This window comes from Tursiops truncatus, chromosome 5 (genome assembly GCF_011762595.2).
Source record: "Tursiops truncatus isolate mTurTru1 chromosome 5, mTurTru1.mat.Y, whole genome shotgun sequence".
NCBI classification, from domain to species: domain Eukaryota; kingdom Metazoa; phylum Chordata; class Mammalia; order Artiodactyla; family Delphinidae; genus Tursiops; species Tursiops truncatus.
The window spans coordinates 95073640-95094647 of record NC_047038.1 but is presented as its reverse complement, the minus strand read 5'-3'; the positions used below and the strand labels follow the sequence as shown (position 1 = coordinate 95094647).

The window sequence follows — 21008 nt, the reverse complement described above, 5'->3', positions numbered from 1 at the left end:
TGAAGATAAACACTTATGTTTCATAGAACTCCATAAAAATGATTACCCAAGAAAATAAATTATATAAATTCTTTTAAGTTAAATTTTCTGTGATTTATGCCCAATATCCAGTATTTGGGTTGACAATTAAGTGCCATTTTCAACTCATCAAATTCCCAAATTAAGTTTCCCATATCGCACAGCCAACTTTTTAAAAACATACATCAGAAATTTTCCTTATAAAAGGGCAGATCTATTCACTGGGATGGTTACCTTTAGGATAGGAAACTCAAAGTGTGTTTAACTGAGTAATAAGAATATTTTTGACAATGGGACTTGACATGGGTAACTGTTACATGATTCATCTCCTTCGGTTCTCTGTGTGTGTTTCCACTAAGTGGGTTGCTCCCTGTGGATCTATACAGTGGAGATAGCAGAGGGTCATAAAAGAGGTATTTTAAGCACTCTGGTTTCATAGTGTATGCTTGATGGACAGAATAAAATGTATTCCTCCAGCAGTTAAAGAATGAGGGCAGGGTAGATAAAAGGAGAAGTGAAGGCAAGGCAGAATTAGATATCAGTAAATGCTGCAAACTCAGTGTACTTGTACCTCTAATCCTCTTCCTTATCTCCAACTTTTAATTCCACCAAAAAAGTCCTTATATTTTCTCCTTACTTCCAATTCATTGTAGCCCAGCCACCAAAAAGACAGGATTCCATATAATAGCATGAATTTATACACACACACACACACGCACACATACAAACCCAAGCTCAACATTTGGTGCTGTTGAAGAGAATTTGAACATTTTAAGATGCAAGACTAACTTACATTATCTGAGGTATGGTAAAAAAAAATAATCACAATAAAAATTAAAAGTGCAATGAATAAGAAAAATGAAAAATAAATCCACATGTTATAAACAGGCTATAAACACATTTATAATTCATAAATTGCATTAAAATGGCTGTTTTATGTCTTATTAATTAAAAATAACAAAAGTAAGAAAATATGCTCAATGCAAGGTACTTTAAAAAAAACCAAAACCCAAAAAACAAACGTTAATAAAATATTTTTATCTGCATCAAAATAGTCTTTGGAAACCAAAAATAAAAATGTATCGTATGCTTTTTCAGGTTGATCTGTAAAAGTCAGAAAAATACATAATCCCCACCATTTAACTTTCTGGAAACAGAGTCCCAGTATGCACCAAGCATAAAGCAAAAGGCTTTATGTCATACTGAACTAAAGCAGTGAGCTCCCTGTATTGGTACAAAGAATTCCAGTTTAGTTCCTATCAGGAGACATTTTTGTTTCAGCCAAACTGAAACAAATGTCCTGACTTCAGTACAGTGTAGTGTAACTGAAGCTGTGTCCAAAAAGTTGTCTTCAGAGCACAAAGACACCTACAGAAACTCCTGAAGGGAAGGCATGGTTTCTCACAAGGCCAAGATGAGTATTATCCAAAGCGAAACTTGAGTCTGTATTTCACTGTGTTGGGACTTCTCCGAGGTGCGGAGAGGGGAACCTTTGGCTTGATGGGATTAGGTGGCTTTTTCTTTTCAGGAACAGTAACTGTGAAAGAAAGTTCTGGCTGCTCTGATTGCTTGAATCTTGGCAGAAAGTGGGTAGAGATGTGCTGAGGTTTAACACGGGGGCTGCAGCCCCGTTTAGCTTTCCCTCTCTTGTTCAGGGCCACGTACCACTCCCGCCCCGTTTTTTCAGTTCGATGTATCGCTGAGGCATAGGTATTATAGCTGTTTTCTTGAAATCGCTCCCTGAACTTGCAGTCATCTGTAAATTTGGCCTAGGGAATAAAAGAAGAAGAGGAAATTCAAGTAGTGATAATATTTTCAGCATGTAATAAAATGAGGTCTTTTACTGTAAAGAAAAAACAAGAGTTCCGTTGACCCCTGCCCTCCTACTCCGTTCTCTTTTATAAAGACACATTTGCTTCTTTTAGAGTTGCTTTAAAATTACTATTTTCGTTTCTATATTCCTACTTTCTTCATCTTTGTAATGCTGATTTCTGTTTATTATGTACAATCATGAAATAATATCAATGTATATAAAAGTGATAACAGGAACTCGTATATTTAAATTCTATTACTCTTTCTAATTACTTTGAAATTTTTAGTTAAAAAATTAACTTATAAGATTTTTCCCCCTCTTAAGCCATCAAGAAAATAAATAGTACTATATTATTCAGAGGAATGGGGTCATATTATCCTTTGAAACAAGAATACATTTTTCAATCTTATCAGCATGCTTCATGGTGCTGAGAAAGGGGTAGCATATGGCCCTATTAATATTGCATATGTTAGAGTTCTTTAGGAAAGAATGTATCTTCACACAGTGATACAGGAGAGTATATTTGATGGCAGGAAGAAAAAAATTACCTTTGGAGTCACTAACAATACTTCAGCCAGATCTCTCTCTCTCTCCACACACACACACACACACACACACACACACACACACACACACACACACAACTCTGCCCTTGAAATGCTCACAGAAACAGTGGATTAAGCAAAGGAGTAGACATCCATCACGATGCAGCTTGATAAATGGAATTATGACAGCGGTATGCAGAGGATACAATGATAGCATAGAGGAAGGGCATCTGAGAGGATGGAGGTAGCAGGGAAGAGGGCAGGAAGTCTTCCTAGAAAAGCTGACTTCTGAGCTGAGTCTTCAAGTCCAACAAGGTGTGAGCAAGGCAGGTGACGTGAGAAAGGATTTCAGGGAGCAGAACTGGTGTGTTCACAGGTCAGCAGGACAGCACTATAAGTAGTTCAGTGTGATTTCCACTTAGGACGCATGGAGAAAGGAAGAAGAGATGAGGACGACAAAGCAGGCCACAACAAGCTCTGAAAAGGCTGAGTTTGCCGTATTGAGGAAATTGAATGACCGCAGTACAGGGGAAGCAAGTGAGAATGTGTCAGACAGACCTGCAATCAAATGCCAATCCTGCCAGTTGAGTTCTCAGCTTTAGGCTCTTTATCCACAATCCTTGCAACTGTAGGGCTATTGTGAGAATCAAAATATTTTTCTAAGGAAAGGATCTGGAGCTTTAATCAAATACAAGATTCCATAGCCCCCAAAGAATTCAAATCCCTAACCTGGACTAGACCAACATGTTTCACAATTTCAGGGAACACCATTTGTATAAACGTCCTGGGCTTAGAAATACCAAATATCTTGACTCCTATATAAGAACACTACACACACACACACACACACACACACACACACACACACACACACACACCACAGATATGATTCTTTCTATATCAAACCAAGAGGTTCTAACATGGAATTAAAAGTCCTTTAATTCCCTTGCTTTTCTAATAATGCCAAACTTTCTTCTGCAATACAGATCCCAACGTTGTAATATAGAAGTCTGAACATTGCAAGGCAGTTTACACAGAACTACTGTTGATGGCCACATGGAATTTTTGAGTTGTGCAGGGTACTGGCAATATCAGGAGACAACCAGTTTCAGAGTATTTCCAACAGCACATTTATCTTATGTACGATAGTCTATCCAGGTTATTTACATTCGAGTGTAGTTCAATCAATAAAGCTCTTTATTTGGAGGCTATGAAGCTATATATAAGCACTTGTCTACTGACATACCCTGGACTGGGTCTCTAGCAGGCTGTAAGCCGTTATTTTAAAGAACCACTGCCAATGGCTTTCTCTCATCCCATCATAACCTACAAGCCCATGACCAGGACAAGGGTGCTATGTTGCCATTCCTTTAGAAGAGCACACATTTATTGTTCCTTATTTTTTTTTAATTAAAAAGTCTTTCTTACAAGTCAAACATAGATTTGTCTGCTTAGCTCTTGAAAGGACTTCAATGCTCTCCCATTCAATTAGATAATCCCAAAGTTTTACTTTAAAATAAAAGCTATAACCATCTGGAATATTTTCTGCTACAGAAAAGACCAAGCATTTTAGAAAGGTGTGGGAGATTTCACTAAAAACGGTAGCAGGTATATTTACCCTGCCTCAGATATTTTTCTTAAAATTTATTTGAATAACATTTTTAATGTATAATACATTATAGACCTGACTTCTACCCTTGTTTCACACACAAAAAATCATTTTCCTGAAATAAAGATAGCAGTGATTGCTTTATTCAATTTTGACAGTTAGATTTTTTTAAGTGTACTGCATAATTTAACCTTATTTTTTCCTTAATGGTGTCAAAAAAAATAAAGAAGGAACATGTCTTTTTTAATTGATGTGGCCAACAGACACACATGCGTGTGCATGCACACATACACACACACACACACACGGTATATTAACCTATAGCAATTCCATCTTACTGTCTTTCATGGGGTGAAAACCTACCGATGCCACCCCCGAAAATTATTCCATCTGAAAACTTTCTCTTTCCCCCTCAAGGTTCATGTTCTAAGTTCTTTCTTAAGAGAAGACTTAAAGAGGATGGCTGTTCAGGCTCTAGATTTTTCGAGGGTCACCTAACTGTCACATGGGATAGGGATGTTCAGAATTCTGAGGACCCACATTACTTGCTGGTCCTCAGCCATTCCAAACCCCACATTAAAACAGGAGTGAAGGCAGTCAGACTGTTTTGGATTTCTTGACTTCTAATTTAATATTTTGTCTGAAAAATTCTTCCAGCTATGATGGAACAAAACCATTTGAAACAAACATAGTGAGTTTTTCATCAGGAGATCTGGTTTCTTCTGGAGGGATGGACTGTCCCTGTCAGTATTCCCGGCCCTGTTCAGACAACACGGCGACTTTAAGCAGTTCATCTCTGTCCCTAATGTTACGTATGAGGCATCTTCACAACAGAGTCACCAAGCAGCAGAGCCATTTAAATATATTTACCATTTACCATTACACAATTTTAGATAATAAACTTTCCAGGTTACTTTTAATTTTTGAAATCTCCTTTGAATTGTAAAAAGTGCTTTAGCAATATATATACTTTTAAAACAATAGAACTGGATTATTTCCCTAGAAAATGGGAAAGGGATGTAAAGACTTTATCTACAGTTCAGCTGTGAAGTAGAGAGGTAAATCTAATTTCAAATAAGCTATGAAATCAGGACCCCCATAACCTCCACCCTACCACCATCAGCCACTACAACAAACGCATTCATTAAAATGTTCGTAAAGAGCCCCTATCTTTGTTTCAAACTCAGTTTTTTGTGGATTCATTCCACAGATATTTATCGACTGTATATCACATGCCAGACACTGTGCTGGTTGTCACTTTTACAATGAAAAACAATATAGCCATGGTCCTGCCCATGTTCTTTGTTGACTTAAATTATCTATGTTTTTCTCTATAATTTCTCCTTGATCTTGCAAGTGTAAAAATAAGTTATAGTCAACAAGCCATAATTGCAAAACTAACAAGTTTAAACTGGCTGATTTCTACGTACTTTAAAGGAGTCTTAACTGAAAAAAACAGATGAAAATTAAATTAAACTACTTTTGCCTGAATATGTAAATGCAAATTATTCAGAGGTTGGGGCAATATAGTGCTATTAAATAAAACAAGAATTTTGGGCTTAGGAGGATACTTTACCTTGATTCTACTCATCTCCTCGTGTGATGAGGGCACACAGTGAATATTTAAAAGAAAGGTCAAATTCAGTTCAAAGAAAGTAAAACTTTGACAGTGATATTCCAGAGAAGACCAATTCTGCTTAATTAAAATCTGAAGGTCAATTAAACCAGAGAATTCTTTCTGAAACAATATTTTTAAAAACTTTCTAAAACCTCTTAACATAGATTTGTTCCTTAGTAAACATGCTCTATGATGATTGAGAATATTGTAGCAAATGTGTTGAGGCTATGCCTACAAGTCCCGATTCTCATTACGTGTGACTGAAGAAGTAAATACGCATTGTATGAAAGAGGTATATGAAGAGGATTGAACTTGGACTAACAGTAGTACAAACCCTGGAGTCTGCAGATTATTTAATCATTTAATCAATTTTACTTCTTTATTTCATTTTGTTTTCTTTGATTTGCCTCTTTCTCTTGAAAAGCTTTATAAAGTTAAGAAATAATTGAATATAAGTAACTAAAATGCTACTATAGACTATATAATATTATTAAATAATTAAACTATTATTATAGACTGTAATGAAAACAATTAAAGACAAGATTGTACTCTAAGCAAAGTTTTCTTGCTGCCTGCATCCCTACACTTCTTGTTCCCCTGCCTCCTTTCAATGCATTTTGGTTCCCACCCCTAGTCTCACCAATGGGACTGTCGGGGTCAGGTCCCCTAAGCCCAGGCTGTTTTGTATGGCTGTGTAGGATGTGCCCAGCCCAAAAGCACCCACCTTTGGTGGTGACTGAAGGCTGAAAGCTAGACCCTGCTCCAACTGCTCCCAAGCAGAGAACCCCAGAACAGGGCAGCATGCATGTACAGGAGCTGCCTCTTTCTCTTTACTTCACAAACCTCATATGGGTCAGTTGATGTATGACCATCTCCAGAGCATGGTCATACTTCCTGCTTGGCACTAGGTATCTGGCCATTCTGTGTCTCAGTTCTTCATGCAACCAAGGGAATATACAAGTTGGATTTAAATCAACCTGAGGTAAGGTAGTGAAGAATGCTAGCCACATGGTTTCTCCTCCTCTGAACCTCTTGAATTTGACTTCAAATTACTCAGGGAGCCAGGTCAAAATGCAGATTCCCAAGGCCCTATCTCCAGAGATTGTTTTAGTAAGTCTGAGCTGAGACCCTGGAATCACATCATTAACCAGTATCTTGTGTGATCCTGATGCAGGTGAGGTGAGAACCACACTTGTAGAAACATGGTATAAGATAGTTCACTGTCTGATGCTCTTAATAGCTCAAAAAAGCTGGGCTATTGAGGGCTACCATGTGCCAGGTGTTTTACATATATTATTTCATTCTTGATATAATTCCATGACTATTAGGATGCTATTACCTGATTTTCCAGACAGAAGAGTAAAGAAAAGAATTCGTCTAAATCCCCACATTTATCACGTGCCAGGGTAGGCCTGTGACTTAAATCTCACCTACTGATTCCTAGATTCAAACTCTTTCAGTAACACTGTACAAACCCAAGGCATCTCCTAGGTTTCTATATAGTCCTACCTGCCCTGCAGTTGCTCCATATTAAAATACTGATGAAAAACAAGTGCCATTCCCCCAACCATCTAAGACGTAGAACACCATCTCTCACTTTAGGCTGAAATGGATCTCTGAAATTACAAGTCGATCCATCACAGGCAGATTTCCTCAATAAAATAAGCCCTCTAACGAGATTTACATAGTGTGAAATTAAGAGAAAACTGACATTTACTGCAAAGGTAGAACACTGAACTCATTTTTTAGCCTGAATTACTAGCTATTCAGTTTTACTATGTAAATTGAAAGCTCTTAGAGGGCAAGGCGAGTTTCTATTCAAGGCCTTTATAGAGCTCAGGGTCTTGACTGCAAGAGTGGAGTACTTAATAACTTATTTTTTTAATGATGATGATAACCGTTACTCAAGATTCCGTTTCCCCTTTCAATAAACATGCCCAGCTTTAGGGGCTGCAGACTCATCCTCACTCTGCCCCCAGCTCAGGAAGTCTAGTCCAGACTCTCAGCCCGGGCAAGCCAGCTGGCGCCCTCTGAAACCAGGAGAGGAGGCTGTTCTAGTCCTTGCTTAGGGCTGATGAAGCACACATTCCATGCCTATTTCGTAAACTCTGCAATTAGCTTTCCTTCCAAACATGATTCCCTAAAACCCTGAGAAACAAAAATAATTCCACCACGTGCTTCTTTCTGTATCTTTAAAATGAGCTAAAATGTTTTTCCCCCAACAGGCAATAAGTGAACATGCATACTTAATGAAAAGACTGAAGAATTCATGATAACCACCTTTTTCAAGATTGAGATTTTTTACGGGGAAAACCACAATGCACAAGAAGGATCTTAAAAAATTATGAGATTATGACCATTGGAAATCCTTGCCTCTTTAAGATCTTGAACCTGGGAATTTTGCTTTCAAATTAGGTTCCTTGGAAAAAGGAAAACCCAGGAGAAAAGGGGCTACTGTATGCAAGACGAGTTTGGACCTAAAGAAAAAAGGGGCAAATAATAAATGGGATTTGTGGCTGGTCTAAATATCTGAGGGGGTCACAGCTGCCTGACCCCAAAATCAGAAAGTATTCTGAGAGGAGATAGAGGATCATCAAACAGCTGCCTGAGAGCAAATTCAGGAAGATCTGTTCTAACATTAAATGCTGAATACTTTCCAGGAACTATTCTAAGTGTTTTATACATATTATCTCATTTAAAATGCTCAACTATCACCATGTATTTTTACTTTAATTTTCTTCCATTTATAGCTGATAAAACCAAGGAATAGAAAGATTAAGTAAAATGACACAGTGTATCTCAAGTAGAATGACACAATTGAACTGTGCTCTTCACTACCACACTCAAGACTTTCTACACTTACATCTAGACCCACCTCAGATAAATCCAGAAAGGCTGCCTATGCAACTTTGGATAAAGACAATAAACCTGAGGAGAGAGCACAAACAGACAGGCAGGCAGAGGTAGAGACCAAAAGAGAAGGGTGCTCAGCCCCACAAAGCACCTCAGTCTGGGAATAAGTCGAGAAAGAGGATACAGGCCACAGTGAAGGCTCTGACTAACCCTCATGGCTCTTGGGGAAGCAATTACCTGCTCTTACTCTCAGTGATTCCCAAGGCATCTCGAGAAGAAGACCAGACACCTTCATCCTTGTAAAGAATGCTGAAAAAACCCTGCACACTAGGAATTTAAATGCATTGTCTACTTAGGGTCTATCAGTCAAGGTCTTAAGGAGAGCTGCATGGAGATTACTATGAGTATATAGGTGGACTGAGTGCATGAGCAGAGCACACCGAGATGGCTGAAGTTCAATGAAAACTTCTCTTACCAAATTAACAAACTTAGCACACAAAGGAAATCAGCATATATGTTGCCTAAGTTTAAACTTTCTGGCCTGATAATAGTGTTTACCATCTTCCTGTCCACTGACAATGAAGCATTTTCTAAATGAAGAGTTTCTGTGAACAAAACAGATCTCTTTTCTGTTCTGAAAGTACATCCTAAAAGGGGTTCCCTATGCAACTCATCTTCACACTGAATAACCAACATTTATAAAACTGTGTGACAAGTTTTGTGGTGCACACATCCCCTCCTTTCTAGACTTTAAAATCAAGTAGAAGACATAGAAGTAGATGGGGAAAAAAGATCCTCCAAAAGGGTTTGGAATGAGAGAGAGTGAGAGAGAGAGAGAGAGAAGCAACCAAAAATATTCTAAGGATGAACCACAGTATTCATTCTTTAAAACGTAATACAAAAATATTATTAAAACATGCAATTAATAATTCCTATAAAATAATAGCTGAAAACAGTGTAAATAGTTCCAAATGAAACAAAATACCTTCTTTCAAGTTAACTTTTCCCTACCAAGTATTATAGCATTTAAAAGGAGAGAGAATTTTTGAATTATGTAATTCTGGCTCAATCAATTGTTACCTGTGGTAACTTAGGAAAATATTTAACATCTCTGAGACTATTTCCTCACCTAACTATGTAATGAGATAATGTGAATGAAAGAGATTTTAAAGAAATATGCAAATCTTTTACCTCTGCCAAGTAGCTAATTTTTAATAGTCTGATTGTTACTATAAAAACGAAGTTGAAAATCTCCTATTATCCATGAGTATTTCTCAATACGCTATAGGTTTACTTTCCCCAGAATTATATGGCTACTTTAGATTTATAGTTTACATTTACTTTGTAAATAAAACCCTAAAGTTACTCTTTATTTATTTAAATTTTTTTTCCAGTTTTATTGGGATATAATTGACATACGACATTGTTTAAGTTTAAGATGCACAACATGGTTTTATATACATATATTTTTGAAATGATTATAAAGGTATTCTTTAAATGCCTCTGCACAATTATTAATTTAAAGCAACTCACTAATCCTAAGCAACATTTAATCCTAAAAGTATAAGGGGTTTTAGCATTTTTAGTGGTGATGAAATTTTGTAAAAACCAAAACTAAATCAAATAATTATATTTAAAGCTAGCTATAAGAACAATTTTTCAACATGTTTAACTAGAAACTGAGAAGAGGAAAGAAACCATCTGGCATAAAACTAATAATGGTTAGAATTAACACTATTTCAAAATTCAACTTCCTTAAAAATAAATCACTTTATAATTTAATTAGGTTTCCATCTAGAGAAAAAGTGCTAATAAATGCTAAGAGAAAGTGGGCTTGGACAAATGGTTTAGAAAGAATCCACATAATCGTAGGGCTTAATTTTTTATCTACAATTCAGCTCAAAGTCATCAGAATGACTTTTATATCAAAGGGCTTCAGTGAGTGACAAGAGCAAGGCTTGCTTTGTACTGTTTAAAAGTCATTATTCCATGAAATAACTTTAGCCTGCCAAGATGAGAAAGAATAACAGATGCTGTTTTTGCATTATCTGCATTATTTCGGCCAGCCATCCTTAGACATTTGGGTCAAGTTTCTGGAAATTTGTTACTTGCATTTGACAGAGGAATCATGTAACCTAACCTTTCAGTTTGACCTTTCTAATTGGCATCCATTTGTAGTACTTCGCTTTCTGTTGCAATTATCCTTAAGCTGCCCCAAGGTAGTCTATTTTTTTGCATGTACTAAAGCATGAATCAGAATATTTAAAAAATTAAGATTTTCACCAAAAACAAGCAAACCAATAAAAGAGAATTTCTTTTTAGGCATTGCATATTGTTATGATGCTTAGATTTTGAAGGTGTTTCAATCTTTTACCACCTTAAAGTAGATCGAGGAAAAGTTATTCAGTGTAGATGCATTTGATCATTGTTTTTTATTTTGTATGTGGATTTTTAAAAATCAAATATTTTTTAAAAAATAAAATGGCATGTCCTACTTTTCCACAGCAATGAAGAACGTTTTCCCTTAAGATATGTAATAAATCAAAGAGCAATTATTTTATGAACACTGTATTGTGGTTTACTAGAATATAGTAACCAGCTCAGAAGATGAAATAAGTAAATCTGGTTATAATGCTTGTAATGGATGATCAGAGAGGTTACCAAAGATTTCTCATCTATCTTAATAAACTGGGATTTTAGTAGTTTATTATATTTAGAATATATTTAAATTATCATTCAATAATAGGTAATATTTATTGAGTACTTACAAGGTATTTAATATTGTTCTAACAAGCTTTATATGCATTATCTCATTTAATCCTCAAATAACTGTAGAAATAGCTTGAATTCTACTGTCTCCTCCAAGAGATATTAACAAACCACATTTAGATGTTAGAGAAAGGAAAATTGAAAGTCTTAAACATTAAACCAAGTGAAATTGTCATTCAATTTTTTAAAGATCTGTAAAGAAGAAATCATAATTAGCAAGTTCCAATTGATTGCACTCAGTTAAAACTTCCTATATACTTTGAAAACTGGAAAAGTGATATTTCCCCAATTTGTTTAATAAGAATTAAAGTGAATAAGGATTAAAGGAGTAGCTTTAAAGAAGAATTGCTTTTTAAAATAATTTAATATGACAAAACTCAGTACACTACAAAAAAAGCATAAATCACTTTTAAGGGCTGTGCATACTACTAATACTAATAAACAGAAACTGTGAGCGGGAAAACTAAGCTAAATATATTTTATTATCTTTAAAACATTTTAATGCTTCCCAAGTAATGCACATTTTCAGAACAAAGCATAGAAATCTATAATTTATAAATTGATTACAAACTGTGTTAAGTGGGCTGAAGAAATTTTTAGGAGTGCAAAACTAGTCTTCATAGTTTTAAGAAGTGTTTTTGATGCAACAAAAAAACAAGATGAAAATTTCTCAAATGAGTCAAATTAAATTTCTCTATTAAAGGTCAAAGTCTTCTCACTGTTTGTTTCTTCCTTCCATACTTATTAATATGAATATACGTTACATTACTTAGACTCCATTTTTGACATGATGAGTAGCTTTTAAAATTAAGAACATGATCTACCGAACACACACACACAATCACCATAAACATGTAAATTAAAAACATAGTATTTCCATAATATTTCTCCTCACTTGGACCACTTTTAAGAAATAAATAATGGCAATCACTTAGAAAATGCTGTTTTCAAATACACTTACCCTTAAAACTTTTTGTGGATTGTATATTATCTTCTCAAGTAAATAAAATATTTAAACGATTACTTACAAAAACACATACATTTCTCTTGGTTTAATGTACATATAATTTTACAAAAACAAAAAAACATTAAGTTCTCTGGGCAAATTGTCCTATCAATTTGGAAAATCACTTCATTCCACTTTACAAATGTAAAATCTCTATAACACCTTTAACAAATATAAAGTGGTTCTACTTACACTTGCATGGAGTTTTCCTTTTTTTGACATCGCTAAAAATTTGTTGCTGAAAACTCCTCGTATTCCTACAATCCCCTGAGACACAGCAAATATTTCCAAAATACCTAGGATGACAGAAATCCCAAAATAAAACACAGACTCTTCTATATACCATTGTGAAGAATTAAATTTCTACGTAGATTGTCTCCATTCTTTATCACTGTGATTTTTTTAAAAGTATTTAACATCTTTATTTTTTGTGACATTTATTATGTAAAAGAAATAAAAAGGTCTAGCACTCAAGTATTCATTTAAAATGATAAATTTCAAGGTTCAAAAATTTGTGCTTCATTAATAATTCTTTTTCTCCTTACAAATGATAAGTCACTTTTAGTAATCAATGTTTGACAGTAGAATCTTTTCAAGTTCTAAAGGAATGGCAAAGACTTTTTAAAATGTTTTACAAAACAGTTCTCATGCATTGTTTTTCTGTCAGAGATAATATAGTACTTTTAATATTAAAGCACAGAAGATGGTACTCAAGATTAGTATAAATCATTGGAAGCCTTGAAAATAATACTTATTTACATAAAAGAAATCCCTCTTCTCAAATGATCATAATACAAATCGATAAATCAATATATATCACACTCTATCATTTAGTGACTTGCTCATTTAAAGAGTATACATAAGATACTGAAAGCAATATAAATAATCTGAGACTATTGGCTCAGTGAAGTGTTTGATGGATTATGGTTTGAGACATCTTGCATTTTGAGTGACTTTTCTGGAAAAAATTTAATGAGGTATTTATTACGTTATTGTTTATATTTGGCATTTAGTAGTCAGAATTATCAAGTCGATGTCCCTCTGTCTCCTTTAATAATTTGAAAGTCCACATCCACTGGGTCAAGAGAGTCACACACCACAGTTTAGAGTATTTTAAGAAGATGAAACTCATAGTTTGTATATAATTGGGATTCCTGCCTGTTTACCATAAACTTGTATGTAATGTTATATGAACAGAAGAAAAGCATAGAGCTTTTTGTTAATTGCCTACAACAAAATGCAAAAAAAAAAAAAAAGGACAAAATAATATGGTTCACTAAAGCTAAAAAAGGACTTCTCCTGGAAGAAAGGAAGGAAGCAAGCAAGGATGGGAGGGAGGAGGGAAAAAACATCTCAACATTTCAATCTGTAATATTTTGAGTACATATTCTAATTAGAATATGTCAATAGGACTATGACAAATAGAGAAAATCACCAGGTTTTCTTAAAATAGCAGTCTCCCCCTGCAGTATTTGAAGTACATGTAAAATTATTCAACTTACCAAATGCAGTGTATTGTGGCTACACATATATATAATACATGTAAACACATATATGAATATCGTTATAGAGCACTTATGTTGAATAATGCGACCTAATACCTATAATTGTAGCAAATACTGTCGCTTATTTATTTAACCTGATTTCTTAAAAATACTTGATCAGAAAGTTCGTGAAGGAACTATTGATCTTGTGATAAGAATTCTTAGCCTAGAGTAAATAAAACACATCTCAAGAAAATTGCAGCTACCACTTTATTAGTGGATATTTCTTTAAAACAAACCAAAAAAAATCTAAAAACTTAGAAAGGAACTACTTCTGCTTCTAGGAAGAAACTCCTAAAAAAAGACTGTCTCAAAAAATTCTTTCCTTCAAAATGTTTTCAAAATGCTATTTACAATAGATTTTGCTATGCAAATTATTTGACTGTGATGCATACCCCAAAAAGATTTAAAAGCATTATCATTTTATGAAATAGTAACAAAGCACACAGAATCCTTTGTAAAGATAAATTTACTACACAATGTAGTGCTGTAATAATATTATTAATAAAACATGAATAGAACATCTGATATCAAAATTACAGAATGATATTGAAAAACAGCATTAATGATTTTGGATATTTCAGAGATGGGGGATGTGATTGTGAATACTGTGTAAATGTCTGTTAAAAAATGAGACAGGGAGAACATGAGAAATCATCTATGTGTAGAATGACAGCCACAAAAGAGACAATGTGGAGTTGGTAGAAAAGGAGACTTGACCATATGTTTCCCCCAATTTACTCCTGGTTCTGCTTTGTTAAAGGTTTTTTATACCATTGTCTGGAAAATTACCTGGTTTTGTAAATGCAAATCTATTGTGTATTAGTGGGAAAAAAAATACATGGTAGCATAAAAGATAAAATTCTCATTAAGCATATATGTTTGCAGGCTATCATTTAAGAGGTCAAGACAAAAGGACTCTGTACATACTTCTTTAATGGGAGCACTGCTTTGCTTATGTAAACTATTGGTTTCTGACAACATATTCTATTTTTAAGAAAGACCCATTTTGACTCAATTTGTTTCCCAATACACTGTACATTCTGCATGTATCTGTTATATAAATTTGCATTGTAATAAATTTTAAATATGGGGAAGATGAAATAATATATGTGAAAGTGTTATTTTATTACATACTACGTGGTTTCTTTTCTTGTAAGTTCCAGTATAAAAAATGATATAGTGCCTGAGAATGAAAAGATTTTATAATATTAAGAAAATTATACTTAATTGAAAGCTTAAAAACATACTTTTACATACATCATTCTATTTAAAATTATGAAGAATGCAGGAAAGAAAAAAGATGAGATTAGATGAAATAATTGTTTTTATTCAAATAGGCAACTTTGGTATGATGTTCTAAATAATGTAATTATGGTGTAATATTAGGAACCTTGTTAAGATCATAGTTTCCAAAGTAATTTCAACAGCAATTTCATGATGTCTTTTTTCCTAGAATATAGGAGCAGATTCTACAAACTCCACAATTTAACCTCCTGCCCCCGCTCCCCAAGAAGATCACAGGCCTATTGATTTTTCACGCCAACTCTCAGTAACTCATTAAAGAATTCTAAGTATTTTAAACCCATGTGCATTAAATCACACGTATATAAATTCCAGAAAATATTTCTCTAAAACTGATTTATTTTTTCAATTTCAGTAATTTCCTCAGTAATAATAAATTTGATGGGAATTTACAATTCACATGGAAGCCCAGATGGTATCCCTAAGCAAAATTGTGGAAGGCCAACTGTGTCTCACAGATCATAGATAGTCAATGAATGTTTGCTAAATTGGATTGTTTCTTTGACCTTCTCACTACCTCTCTTCCTTTTCAGGACACCCCATGTGTACACATGTATGGACACATGTCTTAGTACTCTCCTGCTATTTTGGCCCTCTACTGCTGGGGGAGTGGGGCAGGGAGAGAGTTAAAGTGCAAGTGACAATGTGTTATCTTTCCTAGGGTGTTCACATTTAAGAGGATCAAAAGAAAAAAACAGTGCTTAACTGAAGGAGTTATTCTCTCTTGGTGGAATTTTGTGATTGACATCTAGGTTGAAGGATGCAAGAACTCAGTGTCTCTCAGATTATACACTGTTTACTCCACTTACTTACAAGCATAAGTATGCATTACAAAGTAAAATTATTCTGGATATAGATTTTCTTACTTAGTCCCCTCTAGAGTTTTTAATACATTAGGACTCTATCAATGATGGTTGATACAATTATGTAGACTTCTCCTTTTTCTCTCTTTTCTCAGTGAATGAGAAAGATATACAGATATTCCATGTATTCAGAAGCTATCAACAGCCCATCTGAAAAATCCTCAAAGAAAAATCTTTTTTTTTTTAGATGTTGGGGGTAGGAGTTTATTAATTAATTTATTTATTTTTGCTGTGTTGGGTCTTCGTTTCTATGCGAGGGCTTTCTCTAGTTGTGGCAAGCGGGGGCCACTCTTCATCACGGTGCGCGGACCTCTCACTATCGCGGCCTCTCTTGTTGTGGAGCACAAGCTCCAGACGCGCAGGCTCAGTAGTTGTGGCTCACAGGCCTAGTTGCTCCGCGACATGTGGGATCCTCCCAGACCAGGGCTCGAACCTGTGTACTCTGCATTAGCAGGCAGATTCTCAACCACTGCGCCACCAGGGAAGCCCCAAGAAAAACCATTTAAAACTGAAGTTTCTCTACTTGTGCTCACACAGCAACAAATATGCCATGTCTTTATCAAATCTGAGTCTTGAAATATCCAGTTTAGTAGTCTTCATTGATTAAGTTAGCAACATAGAAATTTCCTACTTGAGTTTTTCCATACAGAAGATAGAGATTCTGGTTTATTTAGGCTTTGGGGACTATATAAAGGTTGACTGTACATTAACATCAAAATTGATAGTGAATTCAGATTTTTTAAAGTTAGTAAAACTGAGGGTTTGGTTTAGCCAAAATACATAATTGGAATTTCTATATTTTATGTAAACAATTTGGCTTTGTGTAGCTATAGCCTTAAGCTTTTGCTCCCTAAATTGACAATTACTTGATTGCCTATTCTTCAATGGCCCAAGGTAAGCCAACAGAAGCATTGTTTTGGAATTAAACTTGAAAGCATAGAAATTAAAACAAAGTCTTTGTTTCTATTCAGTAGTGGGATTTTATCACCTATCTTGTCTTGCCCATCTTTCTTCACCCTTCCCTAGTATTTCCTTATAATAAGAGTTTATGTGCAATGAGCTTGATTCTTTTACCTGTCTTCAAAACCTGAGATAACTACTGTATAAGAGAAGCTAGGAATATATTAAGTGGTATTCCTTAACTAAACAAATTATGTTTCAAATCTATGGTCAGTGTACTTCTGATAGCCAAACTAGAAAATATTCACAGTTTGCAAAAATTTTAATGTCAAAAGATAGTTGTGAAACATATATTCCAACATATATTCGTTTCTTCTGACAAACATTACAGAAAACTATTAGGTTAAAAGAACTTGTGAGAATGTTTGGCATGGCAAAGTTTTGACTCTTTACAGAAGTAGTAAGCTGTGACAAAATAATGTAAGTTTTCTATCACCGCTAACTCACAGACCGTAGAATTAGATGATGAGGTAAAACTCTGATGTATTCTCCATGATCCTCATGGTCCGAGCTCGCTCAGTTTCTCTTGAGAGACTTGGACAAATGGTTCCTCATCTACTCTAACCAACATTCCATAAACAACTCCTGAGTTTACATTTTGTATCAGGAAACCATCAAGTGCTATCTACAAAGAGGTATATGACCAACTGCAATTAGCAGGTCCTGTTTCTCTTTCACAGCTACTTAAAGACAGAGATTCATTTTAAACTTCCAAATGACTTGCTATCCTTTTAAACATGATGTATTTCATAAATTCTTCATGGATCTATGGTAGCGAAATCTTATGATATATTATTGGACATTCCAGACATCACAAAGCTGAAAATCACCATGATTTAAACACTTAAATTATACTTTCCTCTGTGAGAAAAACCTATGGAAGGCAAAGGAAAAAAAAAATCCCAACTAACCCCAAAGTAATCAAAATAACAAGCTTGGTGAGCTAGGTATCCTATGTTGGGTACATGAATAAATGGATGAATGAATAAGTGAATGATTGCAAGCCAAGTGAAAGGCACAGACTAAACTCTGAAAGGCTGTTATAAACTGAAATGAATTAGGAAAGTGTTCGTTAAATTAAGAAAGTTTTATTTAGGCACTTCAGTTTTGTTTAAGAAACAAAGCAGTGTTTTGTGTCTGTTCTTTGTTAGATATCTTTCAAAGTGGATGTTAAAATAAAATGTACCTTGGAAATAAATACTGGCCAATGTCTTCTTTAGCTGAATGTGTTCTTTGTTGATCTGTTCTCATTCTCCTTTCTATCCTTTTCTACAATTTCCCCTCCACAAGGCCTAAGCTGCAAAAATCTTTGTCTCTTATGGTTTCTTCCAAGAGAAGAGGGTGAATATCTTGGGAATAAGTCTGGTTTTCAGAGATCCCTAGCACACCGAAACCCACCTCCCACACATCCTTTTACCCCCTGGGGTCCAATCTGCCTTCCTTACAGGCTAACTTTGGGTGTTCCCTTGGGAACACAGAAGTTATCCTCTGTTGAGGCTGATTTTTTGGATAAACTGCAAGAAGAACAGAATAGAAAGAGTGTTCATGTAAGTGAAAGGGGAAAATACTACTAGAAGTGGGGAATAGGGCTCTGATGGCTGGTGGAGGAAAAGAGTTTGGTGGGACAAAATGAGGACAAATGGAAATACTGAACTAGACACAACTCTTGCTTACCCTTAAATCTCAGGAAATTCCCCTTCGCCCTAACTGACCTTGCCTTTTATCACCGAAGATGGTCAGTTGCTTAGTGAGTGTAATGAACCTTAAAACATAAAAGCAGACACCTCTAAGGAGTGTGTGGGAGGGCCTGGGACTCGCTGGGGCAGACAGGGAAGGCCCCTCTCGTGTTTGCTGCTCCAGGCCACCTCGCCACGTGCAACACAGACAGCTGGAGCGGCAGAGCCTGAAAGACCAGTCAGGGGCAGGAGGCTGGCGTGGACCCGCTCTCCTTCCGGCGCGAACCGCCAGCTCTTCCACTTCCAGCCTCCTGAATCCCCCGGAGGAAGCTTGCCGACCAGCCATCCCACAGACGTGCACACCTCCAACCCTTGTCGGGGGCGGGTGCCAGATGCCAGCCCCTCTGTGGAGCCCGCGCTCCTCCGGAGCTTGGGTAAGAAGAAACCCGTCGGGTCGTTGGTTTGAGACGGAGAAAGTTAAGTACACCTGGGAGCCACCAGGCTGACACTCCGGAGCCGGGTGACCGTGTGCGCATCGGTATCTCCTGGCCATGTTTCCGCTCTCCCTGGGTCCCTCTGAGGCCCGGGCTGTGCTTCTGTCTGTGGGACTAACCCCGGCTGGAAGACCATCTGGCCCTACGGAGGAAAAGGCCCGCAGAGATCTCCCCAGTCCCGCATGCAACCGCAAATCATCTCTCCCCTCTGCTGCCTAGAGGGGCAGTGAGAGGAATCAGAGGAATGGCAGTGATGGTCTGAAAACTCAGACGGGGTGGAAGGGAGGAGAAGATGAGAAAGGAGGGAAAGAGAGAGAGCTAAACTCCGAAAGAAAATTTAAAACTTGGCTTAAAAAAAAAAACCTACAAAATTTTCACCTGTACCGAATTGAACCGCCTCTGAATTTCTTCTAAAATAAAGAACTTTCCCCTAATTGTCCTTGGGGACCAAAGGCAGGCCACGCTTCCTCACAAGGTCTGGTCATAGTTTCAAGATACTAAAAGGTGCTAGACCCAACTCTGCAATTATTAATTCTAATGTCCATCACGTCTTCCTCTCTAAACGTGTCCAGTTTTCTAGATCACTGTCTTCTTCCAAACAGGGAATGTCTGGTCTCCCGTATAATATACATATATATTCTATATGTATATAATGTGTAAATATGTACGTATCTACAATAGACATATCCGTATACACATATGTATATATACATTATATATAATATTAATTTGGGGTTATGGTAGCCATTGTGAGGGGCAGTATGTGAGATTTGATTATTCTAAATAAAACTGTTCAGTTATGGGCAGGGAAAAGGGGTGCGCTTTGATGCCCAGTGAAAAATGCGAGTCTGGTAAGCAGAAGCTAAACGAGGAGAAAGGAGATTTTTGGGTTTTCTGCAGGCACTGGCTGGAGCTCCTCTTTGGGACCAGGGCAAACTGGAAACAAGGTGCCTGTCTGCGCCAGCCTCCGGGTAGCCTATACCTCAGTAATCGCCATTCCTCGTACTCACGAGAGGGGAAAGTGTGTGCCCGCCACGTAGACGCATCTCCACCCAACCCGCCCGGCTGTTTCGAGGGCCGGCTGCATCCCAGTGGCCGGGGCTCCGGAAGGTGGGCTTGCAGACCAGGGAATCACCAGCTGTCCCCTCCCGAGGCTCCCGCCGCCCGCTTAGGACAGGTTTTGTAGGAGAGCAGGCAACTTACTTAACATATTGGCTTCGTGGGAGCCATTGACTTTGCCATCCGGGTAGATCTGCAGATGGAAACCGATGCCCACTCTGCAGTAGAGGCTGCCGGTCCGGCGCCCCGAGGGGGTCCACTGGAAACTGCTCTGCTCCAAGCCATTTCCTTGACTGCCCAGAGGAGCCCCGGGGGAGGAGGAGACAGAGGAAGAAGAGGAAGACTTCGTGCTACTGCTGCTCCGGCTGCTGCTGGCTCCTCCGGGGTTCCTACCGGTGGCAGCCTGTCCGGGTTGCCCTTTGGGTGCGAGGCGCTCCTCCCCTTGAGCCCAGGCGCTGAGGATCAGGTGACTGAGGAAGAGCAGGAGGAGGAAGGACAAGCTCATTCTTCCAGCCGCGGGGGTCCTAAGTGCATTTTGCAGGGCTGGTTCTGGGCTCTGTAGCCCGCGCGCGGCTGTGTGCCTCTGGCGCTGCCCCCCTCGCCGCACCGGGTGGACATAGCCTCGGGGAAGAGAGAGGGAGAGGGGGAGAGAGAGAGAGGCCACCCGAACGGATCTCGGCGCTGGCACTGGGATATTTATAACGCCAGTGATCTCACTGCTCGGTGCACGCCTGCGAGGCTTCCCCTCACCCGCCGCTTTGTGTACTCTCCGGCCGGTGCGGGGAGGAAGCCTCGCCGTCCCGGGGGCGGGGGTGTGGAGGAGGGAGGAGACGGGAGAGGGTGAGTGGGAGGAGAAGCCAGGCGGAGAGAAGCTGC

The 21008-nt window shown here is 37.3% G+C and overlaps 1 protein-coding gene across 1 annotated transcript; it reads right to left on the bottom strand.

Moving 5' to 3' along the window:
• Positions 1-1439: 1439 nt before the first annotated feature.
• Positions 1440-20637, bottom strand: FGF5 (fibroblast growth factor 5). Its single transcript, NM_001280673.1, has 3 exons — positions 20277-20637; positions 12424-12527; positions 1440-1787 (listed from the first exon to the last, which is right to left on the bottom strand). The coding sequence occupies exons 1-3, from the start codon at positions 20635-20637 to the stop codon at positions 1440-1442; spliced, it is 813 nt and encodes a 270-aa protein (NP_001267602.1).
• Between the last annotated feature and the right edge of the window lie 371 nt (positions 20638-21008).